At 56.6% G+C, this 18171-nt stretch overlaps 1 protein-coding gene across 5 annotated transcripts in view; it reads right to left on the bottom strand.

Annotated features, from left to right (window-relative positions):
* Nucleotides 1-18171, bottom strand: part of EVC (EvC ciliary complex subunit 1) — a 72714-nt gene that overhangs the window by 27669 nt on the left and 26874 nt on the right. For all 5 annotated transcript variants that reach the window (XM_043572999.1, XM_043573000.1, XM_043573001.1 and 2 more), the window contains 4 exons: nucleotides 16820-16978; nucleotides 10903-11119; nucleotides 8237-8385; nucleotides 5851-5949 (listed from right to left, as the gene is read on the bottom strand). In XM_043572999.1, the coding sequence (XP_043428934.1) occupies nucleotides 5851-5949; nucleotides 8237-8385; nucleotides 10903-11119; nucleotides 16820-16978 (624 nt within the window). The remainder of the gene's footprint in view (nucleotides 1-5850; nucleotides 5950-8236; nucleotides 8386-10902; nucleotides 11120-16819; nucleotides 16979-18171) is intronic.

Here is an 18171-nt window from a genome sequence, read left to right as displayed (position 1 = left end):
CATCCAGGGGAGACAGCTGAGCACCTGATAGGACTTCTGATGGCCACCAGCTCAAAAGGGAGCTCATGGCTCCCCAGGGGTGGGTCCTGGTAAGTCATTCCATGCTTAGCGTCAGAACCCAAAAAGCTCCACCATGAATGCAATGGAAGGGAACAGGTTCTGACTGGTTTAAACAGCTGCAGCCCAGAGTCAGTTCACGGGGGTGGCCCAGGACATTTCAGGCCCTGACCTCAAATTAAGGTCACCTTGAACCCCAGAGGCCCAGTCATCTGGCAGAAGCAAAGGCAAATCCTCTTTGGAGGACATGACTGTATGCCTGAAAATACTTTCACAAATAAATGTACACGTTTGGAATAAGGCATATACTAAAAAAACAAAGAGGCACACAAGGAGATAAGACAACATCACCAAAGACCCCACAGACAACAGACATCAAAAACAAGCCCTCAGGTACCCCCGGGGGCGTAATTATAGGACGCGGACTTTAAAGTACCGATGCTCGCTACAGCACGAAATTAAAAGCCACTCCTGAGCCTCGAAGCAAAGAGCTGGCCATGTGGCATCAGCACATCCTCCGGCGGGGCTGGGGCTCGAGGTCAGGCAGGTGCGCGTGGCTGAGCCCCGGTAAACTGCAGACCACGGCTCAGGCGGGCTTCCGTGGCCGGCCACACGCAGCGCGTGATGCCGCGAGGGGTCAGTGCCGTCCACGCTCGGCGGGAAAGGATACCTGAAAGGGTCGGGATGGGAGCCCTGGATTCTGCCCCACGCGCCGACTGTGCTCTGCATGCTTGTGCCGGAATAAACCGTAACCGTGGGCAGAACAGCTTTCCGTGGAGTCCTTCTCGAGGACTTGGGGACCCCCAAACTTGCATTTGGTGTCAGGCTTGAGGGTGTCTGGGGATTCCTCCCAAACGCTCCCCACTGGGCGCCTAGAATGATCACTGCTGCCTTCTTTGAGGACAGTTTCATTTTTGCTTTTATTTTCTTCAGCCCGGACTCTTGGGGGGAGACTCGGAAGCTGAGAGAGGGCTCAGGCTGGGCAGGCTGCCGTCCCACCGCACTCCTCAGCAGACCCAGCACGGGTGGGACAGCCCGGAGTGAGATCCAAATCAACAAGTAGGTCGACGCGGCACCCTGGAAGGGGACGGTGGCAGCCCGGCCGTGTGCCCATCACTACCAGGACGACTCTGGGCTCGTTCCGGCCGTCTCTCCACGAAGCACCGAGACGTGTTCTTCAGCGGCCACTGTCTCAGTCTCACCGAGAATGTGCCATTTGTTTAAAGGCCGAGCGATGGCGAGAATTTAGAAACATGCGCTTTTCTCCGCAGCCTGAGAACCCTCAGGTGGTCATTGAATTTATCGCACAGCCTCCGTGCCCGTGACATCATGATCGACGTCCTGCCCAGAGAGGGGAGATGACAACTCCCGGTGCCTGGGTCTGCGGAAAAGCCAGCCAGACCGCAAGGCGCATCATGTCCTGCGTATGTTCTGTGCTCACACAGCCTCCCGGGCAGGCAGTGATGACGACCGCGGTCGCGATAATATGTTTTGAATGCTCACCACGGGCCTGACGAATGTGCGAGCTTGTTTAAGCCTCTGACTAGCTAGTCCTGTGGAGAAAGCTTATTATTCCCGTCGGAACAAAGGAGATGAGATGCTGACCGTCAAAACAGAGCCCGACCCAGACTTCTCGCCGCCCCCACCCGCGCCATCCCAGTGCAGGCCCCCACGGTCTCCTGCCCGGACCACCGCAATGCGTCCCCAGGTCCCCGCCTCCACCTCTGCCCCCCCCCCCCCCCCCCACAGGGCCTTCCCTGCACAGAAGCCAGAGGGATCCTCGCAAAACATGAGCCAAGTCACTTCCCTACTCAAAACACGCCAGTGGCTTCCCGTGCTGCTCCGATGTCAGTGCAGATGTCTTCAGATGGATTGCAGGGCCCTGCGGGTGGAGGCTGTCCGACCTCGGCCCACGTTCCGCTCCCCTGCCCTCCCGCCGGCGGCCGCATTGGCCCCCGCGCTGCTGCTGGATCCCCGAGCTTGTCGCTGGCTCCGGAGCTTTGCAAAGATGAGCACTTTATTTATTTGGTTTGCGGCTGACCAGGTTGCACAAAACAGGGCTCAGTAATACTGAGCGAAAAGGAATGAACAAACTCCCCCACGAGTCAGCAAGGAAGCCAGATTCACACTCTGCGGCAAGAGCCGTGCTCCTCAGCCTGGGGCCTGAGACCCCCTGCTCAGTGTGCTCAGCAGTCGGGTAGCCAGGGAGGTGTATTTACTGAGCACCTACTGTGTGCTGGGCCCTAGGCCCCAGCCCTGCTCTCCTGCTGCCATAATGGTTGATAACGTTCTCCGTCTCCATTCTGCAGACGAGGAGGTGAGCTCAGAGAGGTTAAGGCTCTTGAGCCCGAGGTCACCCAGCGAGGAATGGCTCTGCCAGCATGTAACCGGCTCATTCAGCTTCTCTCTACTCCACCTGAGGGCTTCGACCTCTCCTTCCGGAAATACCAGGAAAGCAGTTCCCAATAACCAAAGGCAACGATTTCCACAATGAAGGAACATAAAAGAATCCAAAGTTATCTGGAACCAAAGGGTTCAACATGAGCTGATAAAAAGAGTCTGAGGGGGCACCCGGGTGGCTCAGTCAGTTAACCGTCTGACTCTTGATTTCGGCTCAGGTCATGATGTCACAGTTCCGGAGACTGAGTCCCGCGTCGGGCTCTGTGCTGAGAGCACGGAGCCTGCTTGGGATTCTCAATCTGTCTCTCTCTCTCTGCCCCTCCCTCACTCACTCTCGCTCGCTCTCTCTCAGAATGAATAAACAAACATTGAAAACAATGGATGCGAGGAAAGCACGGCTGGACTAACTCTGGGAGACAAGCCGGCGCAGGACTTTGGTTACGTCCTTTACAAGCAGCTACGCAGATGCACGGAGTCAAGCGCCTTCTCGTGCCGTGCGTCTCCAAGGACCGCCTCACGGGGCACAGAGTCCAGCAGGTGTCACGCCTGGTTCGCACCAGACAGCCTCTCCTGATGCTAGAATAAAGGGGGTCTTTAATCTCAGCCCGAGCTCTCACAGGCCCGGCAACCAGACCCAAGCGCAGGAAAACCAAATGCATAACGTCGTAAGGACGCCACTGGAGGCATGGGGCTGTGGTCACTTCGGTGTCACCACAGACCTTTATCGAAGCGAATGTAATTCCTGGCAGCCACGGAGACTGGCCAGGCACTTCCGTACCCACTGCCCGTTCCTCCGGCAGCAACGACCGGCGGGCATTTCGTCCTTGCTTTATGGAGAAGGAAAGTGGGTTCGGTTGAAAGATCTTCGCCTCCCATCCCAGCTCAAGAGAGGGAGTGTCAGCCTGCCGGAGGGGGGGTCGGGGGCCGTGGGGCGGGGCATTCAGAGCAGCTGCCCCACGAGTGTTAGCTCACTGGACCACCCCACCCCCTCCAAGACAGTGGTTCTCAAACTCTGCCGCATCGGAATGTCGTTGGGATGGAGGAAACCGAGGCACAAGTCAGACAGGCTGTTCCTGATCACGTAACTGGCGAACAGCCTGGCTGGGGTTAGAACCCGGGCCGTCTGGCACCACAGCCAGGATGTCACGACTACACGGCCCCCACACTGAGCAACATGCTTCGTGGCAAGAACATCAGCACCGGAGGTACAAGGCCTTCTTTTAAATCCCGTCTTCACTACTCGTTGACTCTAGAACTTGAGCAGGACGGTGGGGCCAGCACAGGGAGGCTGTGTAACCAACGCAAGTCACACAGCATTGTTAGCATCCAGGGCGGGCCTGGGACTCAGCTTTCTCACTCCCCGCCCAGGGATCTGAGTCCTGACAAGGTTGTTCGTTTCCTGCCTGGGGGGGTCTGGGACGTTGACTAATTGAATCCCACCCTGCACATGTCTCGAGAGAACCCTTCCCAGCTCCACATCTGCATAGGAAGGAAAATGCAGTTTTCACCACACAGGTTTCTCATTTGGATTAAGTGATCAAATACTCAGACAGCACTTAAGACAGTAGCTTGCCTGGAACAAAGATCGGCTTCTGTATCAGTTTCCTGTGGCCGCCATAGCAAAATCCCATAAACCGTGTGACTTTAAACAACAGAAATGGATTCTCTCACGGCTGTGAAGGCAGAAGGCAGAGACCAAGGTGTCGGGCAGCACTTGGAGGGCAGCACTCCCTCCAGAGGCTCTACAGGAGGGTCCTTGCCACCTCCTCCAGCTCTGGTGGCCCCCGGTGCTGGAGTCACCAGCACCAGTCATTGGATCCAGGACCCCTCTCAGTCACTATGGTCTCATCTCAACCAATTACATCTTCAAAGACCCTATTTCCAAACAAGGTCACATTCGGAGATTCCAGGGGAACTTGAAATTTGGGGGGGATGCCGTTATAAATAGGATTGTGTCCCCCAAGTTCAAATACAGAAGCCCTAACCCCAATGTGACTGCACCTGGAGATGGCCCTCAAGGAGATACCGCAGGTTAAGTGGGGTTATGAGAGATGCCCTCAGCTCACAGGGCTGATGTCCTAACACGAGGAAGACACCAGAGTACTCTTTCTCGCCATGAGCACAGAGGAAAGGCCAAGTGAGGACACAGTGAGAAGGCGGCCATCTGCAAACCAGGAAGAGGGTCCTCAACAGAACCCAACAACGCCCCCACCTTGATCTTGGACTTCTGGCCCCCAGAATGGTATATACGATGATATATACATCCTCTGTTTAAGCTCCCCTGTCTGGGGCACTTTGTTACGGCAGCTGAACTGACTCATACAGACCCTATTCACCTAGTATACCTGCCACGACGGTGCGGGTTTGCACTTCCCACCTTCACACGTTTTTCTGGGCCTGGGATGTCCCCCCAACTCCTCGTCCACAGGGCCTGTCTCCTCCCTTAAGGCTTGGCTCAGGCATCATTTCCTGCAGACAGTTGTCTTCGACCTGGCCTGAACCCCAGGGCATCCCTCATGCCCCCTCCCTGTACCCAAAAGCAGGATGTTACAAGGGGAGCCAGCCCCGAGGGGGTGTGTCCCAGATGCCCACGGCTGCCTCAGGGCCCCCCCCAACCCCCCGCGTATTCGGTGTTCACGCCACTCCCAAGAAGAAGGGCTGTCATTGTCCCCATAGCCCAGGCGGGGAAACAGGGAACCAGAGAGGCCCAGGGAAGTCTGGAGGCCACACAGCGAGGAAGGGGAAGAGCCAGGACGCCGACCCAGGCACTTTGGGTCTGGCGTCGACCCTTCACGCGCTACCCATCACGATGGCACTTGTCGACTTCCTTTGCGACGACATGTCTGCATTTCTGCCTTTCCAGCAGCTCAGGGTGTGTACCCGAGGCAGGCGCTCTGTGTCTCAGTGATCACCATATCCCTGGGAGCCCCTGTCACTCCGGAGGGCGCGTGCGCACGCCTGTTCTCCCAAAGCCAGCCCTCCAGGCAAGCGGGGATCCCCCCGCCCCGCTCCTCTGGAACTGCATGAGGTTGTCCAGTGAGAAAGGGGGGGGGGGTGCCGGCACTCCGAGCCAGGCCTCGCGCTCCCTCCTCATCACGGCTCTACCCTGACGAAGCCCACAAAAGCCGGCCTACTTTGCATCCTGGGTGAACTCACTTCCAAAGGCTGTTGCCTCTAGGGACACTTGGAGGAAAGAGCCCTGAGCTCCACGGAAAACGGAAGGTTTTCTGGTATATGAGTTGGGGAGGGACCCATGGTGGGCGTGTGCCCAGCCGGAGGGCCGGAGCTGGACCCAAACCTGCATCTCTGGGGCCCCGGGCTGGAGGATGTGAGATTCCCATGCACACGCAGATCCTGAGGGTTCTCTGGAGGTCCCCCCGTGATGCCACATACCTGGCAGAGCACAGCCATGGCCTCGGTGGTCCTGACGTCCTCCTGTTCCTCCAGGTAACTCTGGGCCAACCTCTGTCTCTCCAGGACTTCATGAAAAGCCTGTGAGAAAAACAGGGGCTGAATCAATCCCACGAGACAATGCTGATTTTTTTTTTCTAGAACAAAGGACCCCTGCCTCTCAGATCTGAAGGATGTCCATCCCTGATTTATATACAAGGAGGGGCACCTGGGGGGCTCAGTCAGTTAAGCGTCTGACTTCGGCTCAGGTCATGATCTCGAGGTTCGTGAGTTCGAGCCCCACATTGGGCTCTCCGTTGTCGGCGCGGAGCCTGCTTGGGATTCTCTCTCTCCCTCTCTGTCTTCCCCTCCCCTGCCCCACCCCAAATAAATAAACAAACTTCAAAAAATGTATATACGTGAAACCAGAGGCACAGGGATATCACGTGGCTGCAGTTTGCAAATTTGGTCGCCTGGCCACAAGCCACCCAGACATCATTCTATGACTGAACTGCTGGGGACCACCACCCAGGCTCTGGGAGACCACCCAGTGGAGCCCACCGCCTGGCAGGGCCGGTCCAGACGGGCCATGAGAGGTCAGTGTGGTCAGTGACCAGCCAGGCCCACCCTGACCACGTGGCTGGGCCCCGCCCTGAGGAGCCCAGAGAAGGGCAGGGAGCAGACACAGGGGTGCATCAGGGGGTCCCAGACACGATCAGGGAGGCATGGCAGGTCATAGCGACAGAGGGGAAGATTCCTCTCAGGGAGGGTCCACAGGGGAAAACTCATGTGCACTGAGTCTTTAAGGACAAGGAAGTTTCCCTGGAAGACGGGGGAACCCACGCTACTGGGGTTCTAGGAGCCGCTGCAGCTGGGACCAGGCGGTATGAATCCGTCCGGCCCTGGTGGGGGCGCGGAGTGGGAGCTGGGCTGACAGGGAGGGGCAGAGACCAGAAAAAGAAAGGACACTGGGTCTGGGTGAGAGTTGCATTCATCCATTCATCCATTCATTCACTCCTTTATTCACGTATTTATCCGTTTTCTCATTCACTTGGGTATTCATCTCTCCTTTTACACACTCGTCCAACCTGTTCTTCCCACACCCATGTCTCCTGAGCACCAGCGTGTGCCTGGCCTGGGCTGAGGTCCTGGGCAGCCTGTGCCATGCGATGTCGGCGGAGGGGCCAGTACAGTCATAGCCTCTCTCACTCTTAAAATTTTGTTAATGTTGATGTATTTTTGAGACAGAGAGAGAGACAGAGCATGAATGGGGGGAGGGCCAGAGAGAGAGGGAGACACAGAATCGGAAGCAGGCTCCAGGCTCTGAGCCGTCAGCACAGAGCCCGACGCGGGGCTCGAACCCGCGAACCGCGAGATCATGAGCTGAGCCGAAGTCGGACGCTTAACCGACTGGGCCACCCAGGCACCCCAGCCTCTCTCACTCTTATTTCTGATGCATCTTCCCGAGGACAGAAACAGCCCCCACCCCACTTTACTGGGCTGGGAGGGGCCTGGGAGGAGGCTCCTTGAGGAAGGGGGCAGCTGGACCTTAAAGGGACCTCAGGGCCTCTCCTCTGTTCTCGAGGGTCTCCTCTCCCGGCTCCTCACTGGGGAGCTGCCGCTGCCCTCAAGGTGCCCCTGGGGGGGGGGCGGTGCGTGCCTGTGACCATGCGGGTCAGTGTCCCTCGATCCCCCTGGAAGCACAGAGATGAGATCCACCACAGGCCAATGCAGAGCAGAAGGGACCAGACAAGCAGTCTCGCTGGACCCTGACAACCCACGAGGTAGGTGCCATTACTCCCAGTGTGCAGATGAGGAAGCTGAGGGCTGGGGGGGGGGGGCGAGTGATGCGTCCAAGGTCACTTGGCCCCCTAGCAGCAGAGTCGGTGTTCCAACCCATTTCCAGGCAGCCCCAGTGCCCAACGGCCTGACCACCGTGCAGGAAGGACAAGCAGACCCCACCCCGGCCATTAGCGGGGAAACACAGGGGCAAAGGCAGGGTCTTCTTCCCTCTGAGAACCTGAGCCGGGTTGTTTCAGCCCGCGCCAGGGACAGCTCACTTCCTTGCCCTCAAGGACAGTGACCTCTTATCTCTTGTCGGCGAGTCTCCTCATCCCCTTCCTCGTCAGGACAAGGGCATTTTCTAGCGTGGCCACCTCCCTGGTCCTGCCGACTCAGCCTCACAGGCACGGTCCCCGGGGCCCCTGGACGTGCCAAGGTCACCGGGCTGACACGTGGAGGCGAGAAGCTGACCTCGTGCCTGGCAGATGTCAACGCGTCTGGCTTTCCTGGCTCGGTCATGAGGACCAAGCCCCAGCACTCAACCTGCGTGGCCGTTCCCGGGACGGCCGTGCCCGTGGACATGGTGGGGAGTCAGGAGCAGGTTCACCTGGAGGAACTCGGCCGGGTCGGAGGTCAGCTGTGCCTCGGCCAGGAAGCCCCTCTGCTCCTCTTCTTGAGCCCGCTTCAGCTTCGCCGTCCCCTCTGCCTGGTTGACCAGCGACGCTTTAACCAGGTCTTTGCCTCGCTGCACAAACTCTGAAATGGAAATAAGCCACGGGACATGGCAGGTGACTCTCCCGGCAAGACCTTCCTGTCTCCTGCCGGCACCAAGGACAAGCCACACGGTTTGATCTTTCAGGCACGTGTGCTTCCAAAAGGCCAGTGTTAGAAGCTCCGGGCCCCACATTATTTGAGGGACTCCCACTTCCCCTCGGGCCCAGCGCTTAGGACACCACACGAGGCTTCACTTAGCTGTTATGCGGGGCGGCCGGCCAACCTGACGGAGAAGAGGCATTTTCCTGGGGCAAAATGAGGGAGGTGGGGGTGACGCAGGGAGGGACAGGTGGTAGGGCAGGATAGAAGAGACGGGGTCTGCTGGGAGACAGTGACATCTCAGACCGCAGTTGAGTCAAAAACCAGGAGGACGAGCCCAAGGGCAGGGCCTCTGCTTGATGGGGGAGGTTACAGGAGGGAGAGAGGCCGGGGTCTAAAACCACCCTCCACCCCGCCCCCGGTCACACAGCCCGGCAGTGTGGCCCAGCCCCGGGCACTGGGGCCGTCCCAGGAGCAGGACCCAGCCCTGCTCCCAGTCTGCTCCTGGTCTTGAGAGGTTGAGACAAGGGTTAGGGAGAATCAGTGCCATGTGGATGAGGGACGGGGTGGTGGGGTGGGAAGGGTGAGGCGTTAACAGGCAGTGTGGGACCCCAGAGAAGGATCCGGGGAGAGGAGACAGAGAAGGCAGCCAGATCCTTCTCCCCAAATGAGGGAGATGTTGAGTGTAGAGGCTGGAAAAGTCCATGGGGGCCAGGCTACCAGGGGTCTGCAGTCCTTGGAGATGTTTGCTTCAGCATTTCATACACACACACACACACACCTTCCACACTTGAGACACAAGCACACTTCCTTGGGTTTTGTCTGAGAATCTCTTAGCCTCTGACAGCAAAGAAAAGAGTGTGACCAGGTGTCCAGAGTCCTCCCTCTGCCCAAGGGTCCTCCCTCCACCCCCTGACTGTCTCTTTGCCTCCCCTGTCTTGTCCAAGTTCAACAGAGCCTGATCACCGGGGGCTGTGTGTCCTGTCCCTGCCACTCTCTGCTGCTGGGGCCTCTTTCCACTGGTAAAGCCCAGGCCATTGTGTGTGATGACCCCCAAGGCCAGGTGTGCGCATTCTACACAGTCCAGAGCTCCAGCCAGCCAACACGTGGTCACAGAAGCCGTGACACCGAGTGACACAAAGACCTCGTGGAAAGGCCTGGTTGGAGTCCTGAGGTCCCAGCACTGAGTGCCTGCCCTCTGGCCCCCTCTCCCCAGGGCAGCGGGCAGGCTTGGTGGAGGGGACATGAACCACTGCAGACAGAGGACCAGGTCCCTGGCTGCGATGAAACCCAGTGCTATGGACGGAACTGCGTCCCCCCAAATGGATACACTGAAGCCCTACCCGCCACGTGACTGCATTTGGAGATGGGGCCTAGACGGAGGCACTTAAGTTGAAGCGAGTTCATGAGGCTGGGGTCCTAATGCCATAGGGCCGGGGCCTTAATGAGTAGAGGAACAGGTACAGGAAAGCTCATTCTCTGCCATGTGGGGACCCGGGGAGAAGATGGACATGTGGGAGCGGGGCGTGGTCTCTCAGGAGCGGCTGGAGCTCTGATCTCGGACCTCAGGGTCCCCACAACCGGGAAGGGAGGAATGTCTGCCGCGTGAGCCCTCTGGTCTGCGCCATCTTGTTACGGTGGCCCGAGGTGACCAAGATACCTGGACACCCCCTGGTCCGACAGTGTCCATACCCGTGTGGCTGTTGGAACCCGCTGGGGAAACTGTTAAGCACACGGGCTCCGTGCCCGGCAGACACCCTGAGGGCAGGGAGGCCCCAGCCTCTGCCCGGCCACCGTCACGGCCCCAGGCAAAGGCCATCACAGGGCCGCCCGTGAGCTCTTCTGCCAAGGGCCCGGGAAAGCGGGTGCGGGCAGCGTGTGCCCCGCAGGTTAAAGACGTGGCTTCCTTTTTTCTACTGATGCGACCTGGACTGCGTCTCCGATGCCCTCAGTGCCTTGAACCTTGACCTGCGCACCTCCCAGGGCCCGCCCTAGCCACATCAGGTTCCCTCTCCTGCCCCACACGCTCAACCACTGCCCGCCCGCACCTGCCCTGCTAAGCAGGGCCCTGTAGGGCTGCAGGCTGCAGCTGAGTGGCATGTGTCCTTTCTGGACCTTTCCACCCCGCTCTGTGCTCTGCATAGTCCAGGCGCTTCTCCTGCAGGACCCTGGGGCCTCCATCAGCCCGGATCACTGGGGAGTAGACGCAGCGGGCAATCCCCGACCCCAAGGGCGGCCTGTATCGAATTCTACCTTACGGGGAAGGCAAGCAAGCCTCAGAGAAGTTACGAGATGTGGTTCCGGGGGCAGAAAGGCCATCGCAGGCTGTGCTAGTCTCCCGGGCACTGCTCCACCTCTCCTGACACTTGCAGGTACTGCCTCCCAGGCCCGGGCCACCCCGCACCACCCCCTCCCAGGCGCGGGAGGGCTGCGCCCCAGACCAGGCCACCGCTCACTCACCCCTGCCGAAGCGCTCTGCCTCTCCCCAGAAGGCCTTGTGCTGCTGTGCAAGCAGCTCCTCCTTCTGTCGCCCGGACAGCCTCCCCTCGACGGTCAGCAGCTCCAGGCTGCGGGACAGGGCAGCCAGTCGGCATCTGGTCTCCTCCTGGATTTGCAGCTTCAGGGACTCGATCGTCTTTGCCATGTGCACCCGCCCCATCGTTCTCTCCAGGGCGTCCTGGGAAGGGAAACACCCTGGGTCAGCGCCCTGTGGCACAGGTCTGCTGATGGCCACGGGCCGCGTCCACCCTGGTGCCCATACCTCCCAGGGAGCGGAGGCCGGACCACCGGGCTGTCCTTCTGAGCCTCCCGTGTCTGCCCCTTGGATGCGGACAAAATCACCCCTTATGGGGGTGTGGAGAGGCCGACACGGGGTGGGATAGAGAAAGCACTTAGTACACAGAGAGCCCTCCTCCAAGGCTGCTCTTCCGGGAAGGGATTCAATCCGTGCCCATGGCCCAAGAGGAACAGCCACCTTTCTTATGCCCCCCCCCCGCCCCTCCCCAGTCAGTTGGGCCTCTAGCCTCCACAGCCCTGGAAAAATAAGGCGAAGGAATGATAAAGGTTACAGGAATCCTCGGCTTCTGAGCCTCAGAGAGCCTGAGACGCGGGGATTGAAGAGACCTTGGAAGGTAAGACTGACTTTATGAGCAGCTCCCTGGAGGTCAGACTTTAGAATGGGCGCGGCCCCGCCCTACCGCAATGTCATCACTTAGGACAGGCCTCGTGGAAAAGACACTTCCCCAGGGCAGGAAGTGACCAGAGCCAGTCGGGACACTGTGGATCCGGAAGCTTCAGAGGGTAGCTGCTCACCTGACAGAATGAGCGTGAGGCCCATGGAACCAGGGGGGAGGCGCTGCTGTGCCTAGGAGGCCCCAGATCCCGGGGGAAGGACGCCTTTCCCACCTGGGCGGGGCCCCGGCAGAGCCCCGAGTCAGTCTCTGCTCCCTTCTCCTCCTCCACGCCTGCAATCCTGCCTCCTCAGACCCCCTCTCCATCTCCTTCCCGCTGGCTCCAGTCACAGCCAGCTCAGGCCCCGGTCACTCGTGTCCTGCTGTCCTAGCCTCCCACCCGTTCCCCCTGTGCTCTGCACCTGCGTGGCAGACAGGGTCTTTCTGAGATGCACACACAGAGATGTCCTCTGGCCCGAACCCTCCAGTCACTGCCTTCAAACCAAGTCTGACCCCAGGGCATGGTGCCCCTGGTCCCCAAGGACCAGGCCTGGCTTCTGTCTCCAGCCTCGTCCACACACCTCCCTGCACCGGGCTGCCCTGCATGCCTGGCTCTCAGCTCCGCCGGGCCTTTGCACACTCCGTACCCCCTCTCCTCTGCCTGCTAGTCCTACTCACCCTTACTGGCTGGGCTGTGTGGTGTCCTCCCCGATCTTCCCCACCCCCACCGGGCCCCTCCTCTGTGCTCCACTGCCCCCGTGCTTCTGTCTTTAAGGAGCTAATCACAAGGGACAGTCCCAGGCCGGACTGAGAGCCCTTGAAGACCGGGTCTGTGTTCCGACAACGTGAGAACAGGGCAAGGATAAGGACCCCCCAGTTACAGACAAGGATGCTGAGGTTTGGGGAGCCTGGGTGGCGCAGTCGGTTAAGCGTCCGACTTCAGCCAGGTCACAATCTCGCGGTCCGTGAGTTTGAGCCCCGTGTCGGGCTCTGGGCTGATGGCTCAGAGCCTGGAGCCTGTTTCCGATTCTGTGTCTCCCTCTCTCTCTGCCCCTCCCCCGTCCATGCTCTGTCTCTCTCTGTCCCAAAAATAAATAAACGTTGAAAAAAAAAAAAAGAATGCTGAGGTTTATTCCGGAAGGCCATGTAACTAGCCCAAGGACAGTGGCTTTGAACCTTCCTCTCCTCCTGTTAGAGGCACCAGCCAGCAGCCGGCAGGCCCATGACCACTAGGGGGCGCAAGAGGATAAGCCCTGGGCGGCCGTGTGCCTGGTGGGAGGGGCTCTGCTCTGCAAGGACCCAGCCACCACAGCAGCCACCTCTGAGGTAGCAAGGTGAGCCCTTGCCGCTCAATAGTAACAGCACAACCTCCGGATGTATATTCAAAGAAAGACAGCAGTGGAAAGAGGCGAGCACGGGCAGAGGGGCGTCAGATGGGAGGCGAGTGGTCCCCTTTGCTCCGAGAGTGTAGCAGGGAACTCGACAGGTGCCTCGGCTAGAACTTGACCCAGCCTCTCAGAGCAGCAGACTATGGGCACAGGGTCCTCCTGGGACACGGAACTTAATGGAGCTGCTGTGAGGATTAAGTAAAACATGTAAAGTATTTAAAATAACAGCCGGAACATAGTAAGTGCTCGTGAATGCAAGCTGTCGGCATAATTATCTACAAGCCCCCACATTGCTCTTGGCACGGCTTATTTATAAACTTTTTTAATGTTTATTTATTTTTGAGAGAGCAAGGGAGGGGCAGAGAGAGAGGGAGACACAGACTCTGAAGCAGGCTCCAGGCTCTGAGCTGTCAGCCCAGAGCCCGACGCAGGGCTCGAACTCACAGAGCTGTGAGATCATGACCCGAGCCGAAGTTGGACACTTCATCGACTGAGCCATCCGGGTGCCCTGATCTCAGCACAGCTTTTTTGGTCAAACATCCCAGGAGATTGATTCTGGTGACCTCTGGGGTCCTTCCCAGGACCCTACCAGTCTGACACTCATGATGCCACGTGAACATTATAGATCCAGCAGCCCAGGCCAAAATGCTCAGACACCGACCCAAGAACTTATATCCTTAGGGAGTTTATCAGCAACATAAAGAAGCTATTATTTTGGGGATTTTTGTTGTTGTTGTTGTTGCTCTGTTTTTGATACCTGTGATGCAGGCAGAGCCTCGCTCTCCTGTAGAAACAGATTATAGGCCTTTGCCTGCGGGCATGTGGCTCCGCAGGAACACACACTGAGCATTTCCTGTGTGCTAGGATCTGTTCTAAAGGCCTTACGTATTATCCACTCTCTAACATTCTCAGAGCAGGTGCTATTCTGACTCCCCACTTTACAGAGGAGGAAACCGAGTCACAGAGAGGTTAAGTAACCTGCCCCAAGTCATACATACAGCTAACAAGCAGCAAGACTGTGGTGTGAGCTCAGGTTTCCAGCTCCAGTCTGTAACACTGTTTCTGTAAGAGGAGGCCCACAAGGAGGTGCCCGTCAAATGTTGGCTGAGAGAAGGGCATATTGATAGCCTGGATAGTGCCTTCCCTTCTTCCTATTTGGAAGTTACTGGCTAATACTTGGGCCGGAGTCAGCTAAGGATACATTTTTTTTTCTGCGTCAATATCCTGTTGGCAGAATGATAATTGAATAAAAAGAGAAAAAAGAGGGGAAAAAAAGTCTTTCTCTTTTGATCAGCATTAATATCAGCAGCCTTATCAAATTAAAATCTAATTCACAAGGGTTTGGACGGCAAAGCTGGACGCTTGTTGCCCGGGCTCAGGGATGTCAACCGACAGCACGCGGATCCTAGGCGGGTCGCTGAGCTGGCTCCCGCTCTGCTCATCGCGAGTATCTGCCGGGCCTACCTTCCAGCAGCACCGAGGAGGGAAAGGAGATCGTATGTGGACATGATGCTATGTTCTCAGACAGCTGCTGCACCGCGGCCGTTTGTGAAAATGCATATCCTGATTCGGGTGGGGAGGTGCTGCATTTCTAACAGGCTCTTGGGGGCTATGGATGCCACTGGTCTGTGGACCACACTCTGAAGCCGAGTGGTTGTGGGAAAGGCGCAGGGCCTGCTCCGTAGGTCTTAGCTGCTGGGTCTCTGAGCCAAGGACCGGTGGCTGCTACAGGATTCTGAGCTGGGTGTGACCTGGGTGGGTGCATGGGCATGAGTTTCCGAGGTCAGAGGAAGGGGGAAATGGGTACATAGTGTGCCAGGCAAGGCCAAAACCACCACTGGGAAACCCCACAGTGACTAGGTTGTTACGGGTCACAGAGCACTTCCTGGGGCCCTGTGTGCAGAAACTCCTAGGACTACTCTTTTATAAATAGAGTAATTGAAGTTCAGGAGGGTCACGTAATTGGTTCAATACCACACAGCTTCAAGTGGCTGAACACTAAGTTCAAAGTCAGATACCAGCGGGTTATATCTCCAACTATGTATCAGAATTGTTTAGGGAGCCTTAAAACCAGCCAATACCAGGGTCTTCACTTTAGACCAATCAGGTTGGATCTCTGGGCATGAGGTCCAGACACGGGCATTTTCTGAAAGTTCTTCAGGTGATTCAGAGCCATCAGGAAAGCAAATGAAGTTCTGTCCACACAAGTGGGAGTCAACAATGACTACCCACTATGCTCCCCTGAAGCTCTAAACACTCCAGACTGATTAGGTCAGAATCTCTGGGAGGGGGACCCATCTAGGACCCAAGCATCAGTCCTTTCTAAAGCTCCCCAGATAACTTCAGTGTGCAGCCAGGATTGAGAACCAGTGCTCTATTCGGCAGTAACACAAAGATGGTCAGCATCTCCACTTGAGGAATAGGTGAGTGGATACATGGATGGATGGATGGATGGATGGATGGATGGACAGACGGACAAATGGGATGGACGGATGGATGGATGGATGGATGGATAGATGGATGAACAAATGGACGGACGGATGGGCGGATGGATAGATGGATAGATGGACGGACAGACAGACAAATGGGATGGATGGATGGATGGATGGATGGATGGATGGATGGACGGACAGACAGACAAATGGGATAGATGGATGGATGGATAGACAGATAGATGGATGGATGGATGGACAAATGGGATAGATAGATAGACGGATGGATGGATGGATGGACAGATGGATAGACGGATCGATGGGTGGATGGATGGATGGATAGACGGATGGATGGACGGATAGACAGAGGGATGGATGGATGGATGGATGAATGGATGAATGGATGGATGGATGGATAGATGGATAGAAGGATGGATAGATGGATAGACGGATGGATGATGGATGGATGGAAGGATGGATAGATGGATACACGGATGGATGGATGGATGGATGGATGGATAGATGGATAGAAGGATGGATGGATGGATGGATGGATGGATGGATGGATGGAAGGATGGATGGATGGAAGGATGGATGGATGGATGGAAGGATGGATGGATGGATGGATGGATGGATGGATGGATAGATGGATGGATGGAAGGATGGATAGATGGATAGGTGGATGGATGGATGGATGGATGGATGGACGGACAAATGGGATAGAGGGATAGACAGATGGATGGATGGATGGATGGATGGATGGATGGATGGATGGACGGATGAACAAATGGATGGATGGATGGACAGATGGATAGATAGATGGATAGATGGATAGATGGATGGACAGACAGACAAATGGGATAGATGGATGGATGGATGGATGGATGGATGGATGGACGGACAGACAGACAAATGGGATAGATGGATGGATGGATAGACAGATGGATGGATGGATGGATGGATGGATGGATGGATGGATGAATAGATGGATGGACAGATGGATAGACGGATCGATGGGTGGATGGATGGATGGATAGACAGATGGATGGACAGATAGATGGATGGATAGATGGATAGACGGATGGACGGATGGATGGATGGATAGATGGATAGACGGATGGATGGATGGATAGATGGATAGAAGGATGGATAGATGGATGGATGGATGGATGGATGGATGGATAGATGGATGGAAGGATGGATAGATAGATGGATGGATGGAAGGATGGATAGATGGATGGATGGATTCACTGCTTTTCTCTGGGCTCTATATCCCCATCTACAACTTAAAGCTGTTCAACTTGATCTCTACGGGGCATCAAACTTCTGGATTCTCCTTCTCTAGAGTGAGTATCCTTATGTTCCCTCCCCGGCCCCTCTAGCATACCAGAGCCTGCAAATCCTGAGAGTCATGCAATAACCCTTCGGCTGCAATCATTCTTTCCGTGAGAGTCACCATGAGCTGTCGGGCTTTGGAGCTGGAACACTTAAATTGGTCCATAAGAAAGTGCTGGATATTTTCCATCTGTTTCCAGAAAGCTTCCATCTGTGAAATGAGAATGAGAAGCAAGAAGGTGGGTGTAGAAAACTTATTTAAGAAAGCTATAAAGCTAGATGGCTCATGCTTGAGAATTACAATTCATTCCTTATCACAAACTGAGATTCTAAACAATTCTGCAATTCCGAGCGAGCTTATCTTGGCAATAATCGAGTTCTATAGAGAGGTTCCTCCTCGGAGTATTGTAGGTGCCCGTCAGTTTCGAGGTGGCTTTTCAGCAAACACCAGTGCTCTGCTGATAAGGAAGGCAGGCACAATGAGATCACCCGGCGTAAACAGCTTAAAGACTCTTAAACAGGCCATGATTGCTGCCTGGGGAGTGCGTGAAATTCGACAGTGTGCTCCTGGAAGCTTCCAGATCTCTGAAAGGGATTAAATGTGTTCTGGAAATAAAAGCACGAATGGCCGTTTACATTTTAGTTACTGCCCTCCAAGTACAAAAGAGCAAACCTGGCAGAGACGATGCCGACCACGAAAACATTCTGCTTTGAAATCTTTTTCCTCACCCCCCCCCCACCCCTGCATCTCCTCAGGAGGAGAGGTGGGAATCACGGAGGGTCTCGGAGTATTGGGGCTCATTCAGCCGCCCAGAGCTGTGAGAGCCGTGACATCGGCAGTCAGGACAACTTCCCTTCACCGCATGCAGGTAGATGCCAGGCTCTGTGCTTCACGCATTTTATTTCCAGGTGAAGTGCGTATTGGCTGGATGCAGGAACAGGCTCAGAAAGTTAGGTCGCTGATCACGGAGCTGACGGGAGGCAGGGGCAGAGTTGGTGAAGGTCCACCCAACTCCCCAAGGAGTGGTTTTCTTCCCCGCGGCTCTGCCTCTCAGACGCCGAATTCGTCTGGGCACCTCTGGCTACACCGGGCATGGTGGCACCAGAAGCCCACCCTGACCTTGTTGCGATGGCGAAGGGTGGAGATAAACGCAACCTGAAACACTGAGTCACTCTGAGCAGCCCCCTCCCAGGGGTTGGGCACGGCCGAGAGGAAGCGCTCACCTGGGTGCCCTGGCGCCTCGTGTACTCAGTAACCCGCTATTTGCCCCAGTCGGCTGGCAGCCCATCCATCAAGCCTCCAGCCTCCCACCTGTCCCTGCCGCCAGATGACGTCCTTCCCGACGGCTCTAAGGGAATGCGACTGTCATCCATGACACCCCACACACCCCCAAACAGAGATCG

The sequence above is a fragment of the Prionailurus bengalensis genome, chromosome B1, assembly GCF_016509475.1.
Source record: "Prionailurus bengalensis isolate Pbe53 chromosome B1, Fcat_Pben_1.1_paternal_pri, whole genome shotgun sequence".
NCBI lineage: Eukaryota > Metazoa > Chordata > Mammalia > Carnivora > Felidae > Prionailurus > Prionailurus bengalensis.
Note: the sequence above shows the minus strand (reverse complement) of the source record. Positions and strands in the feature narration are given on the sequence as shown.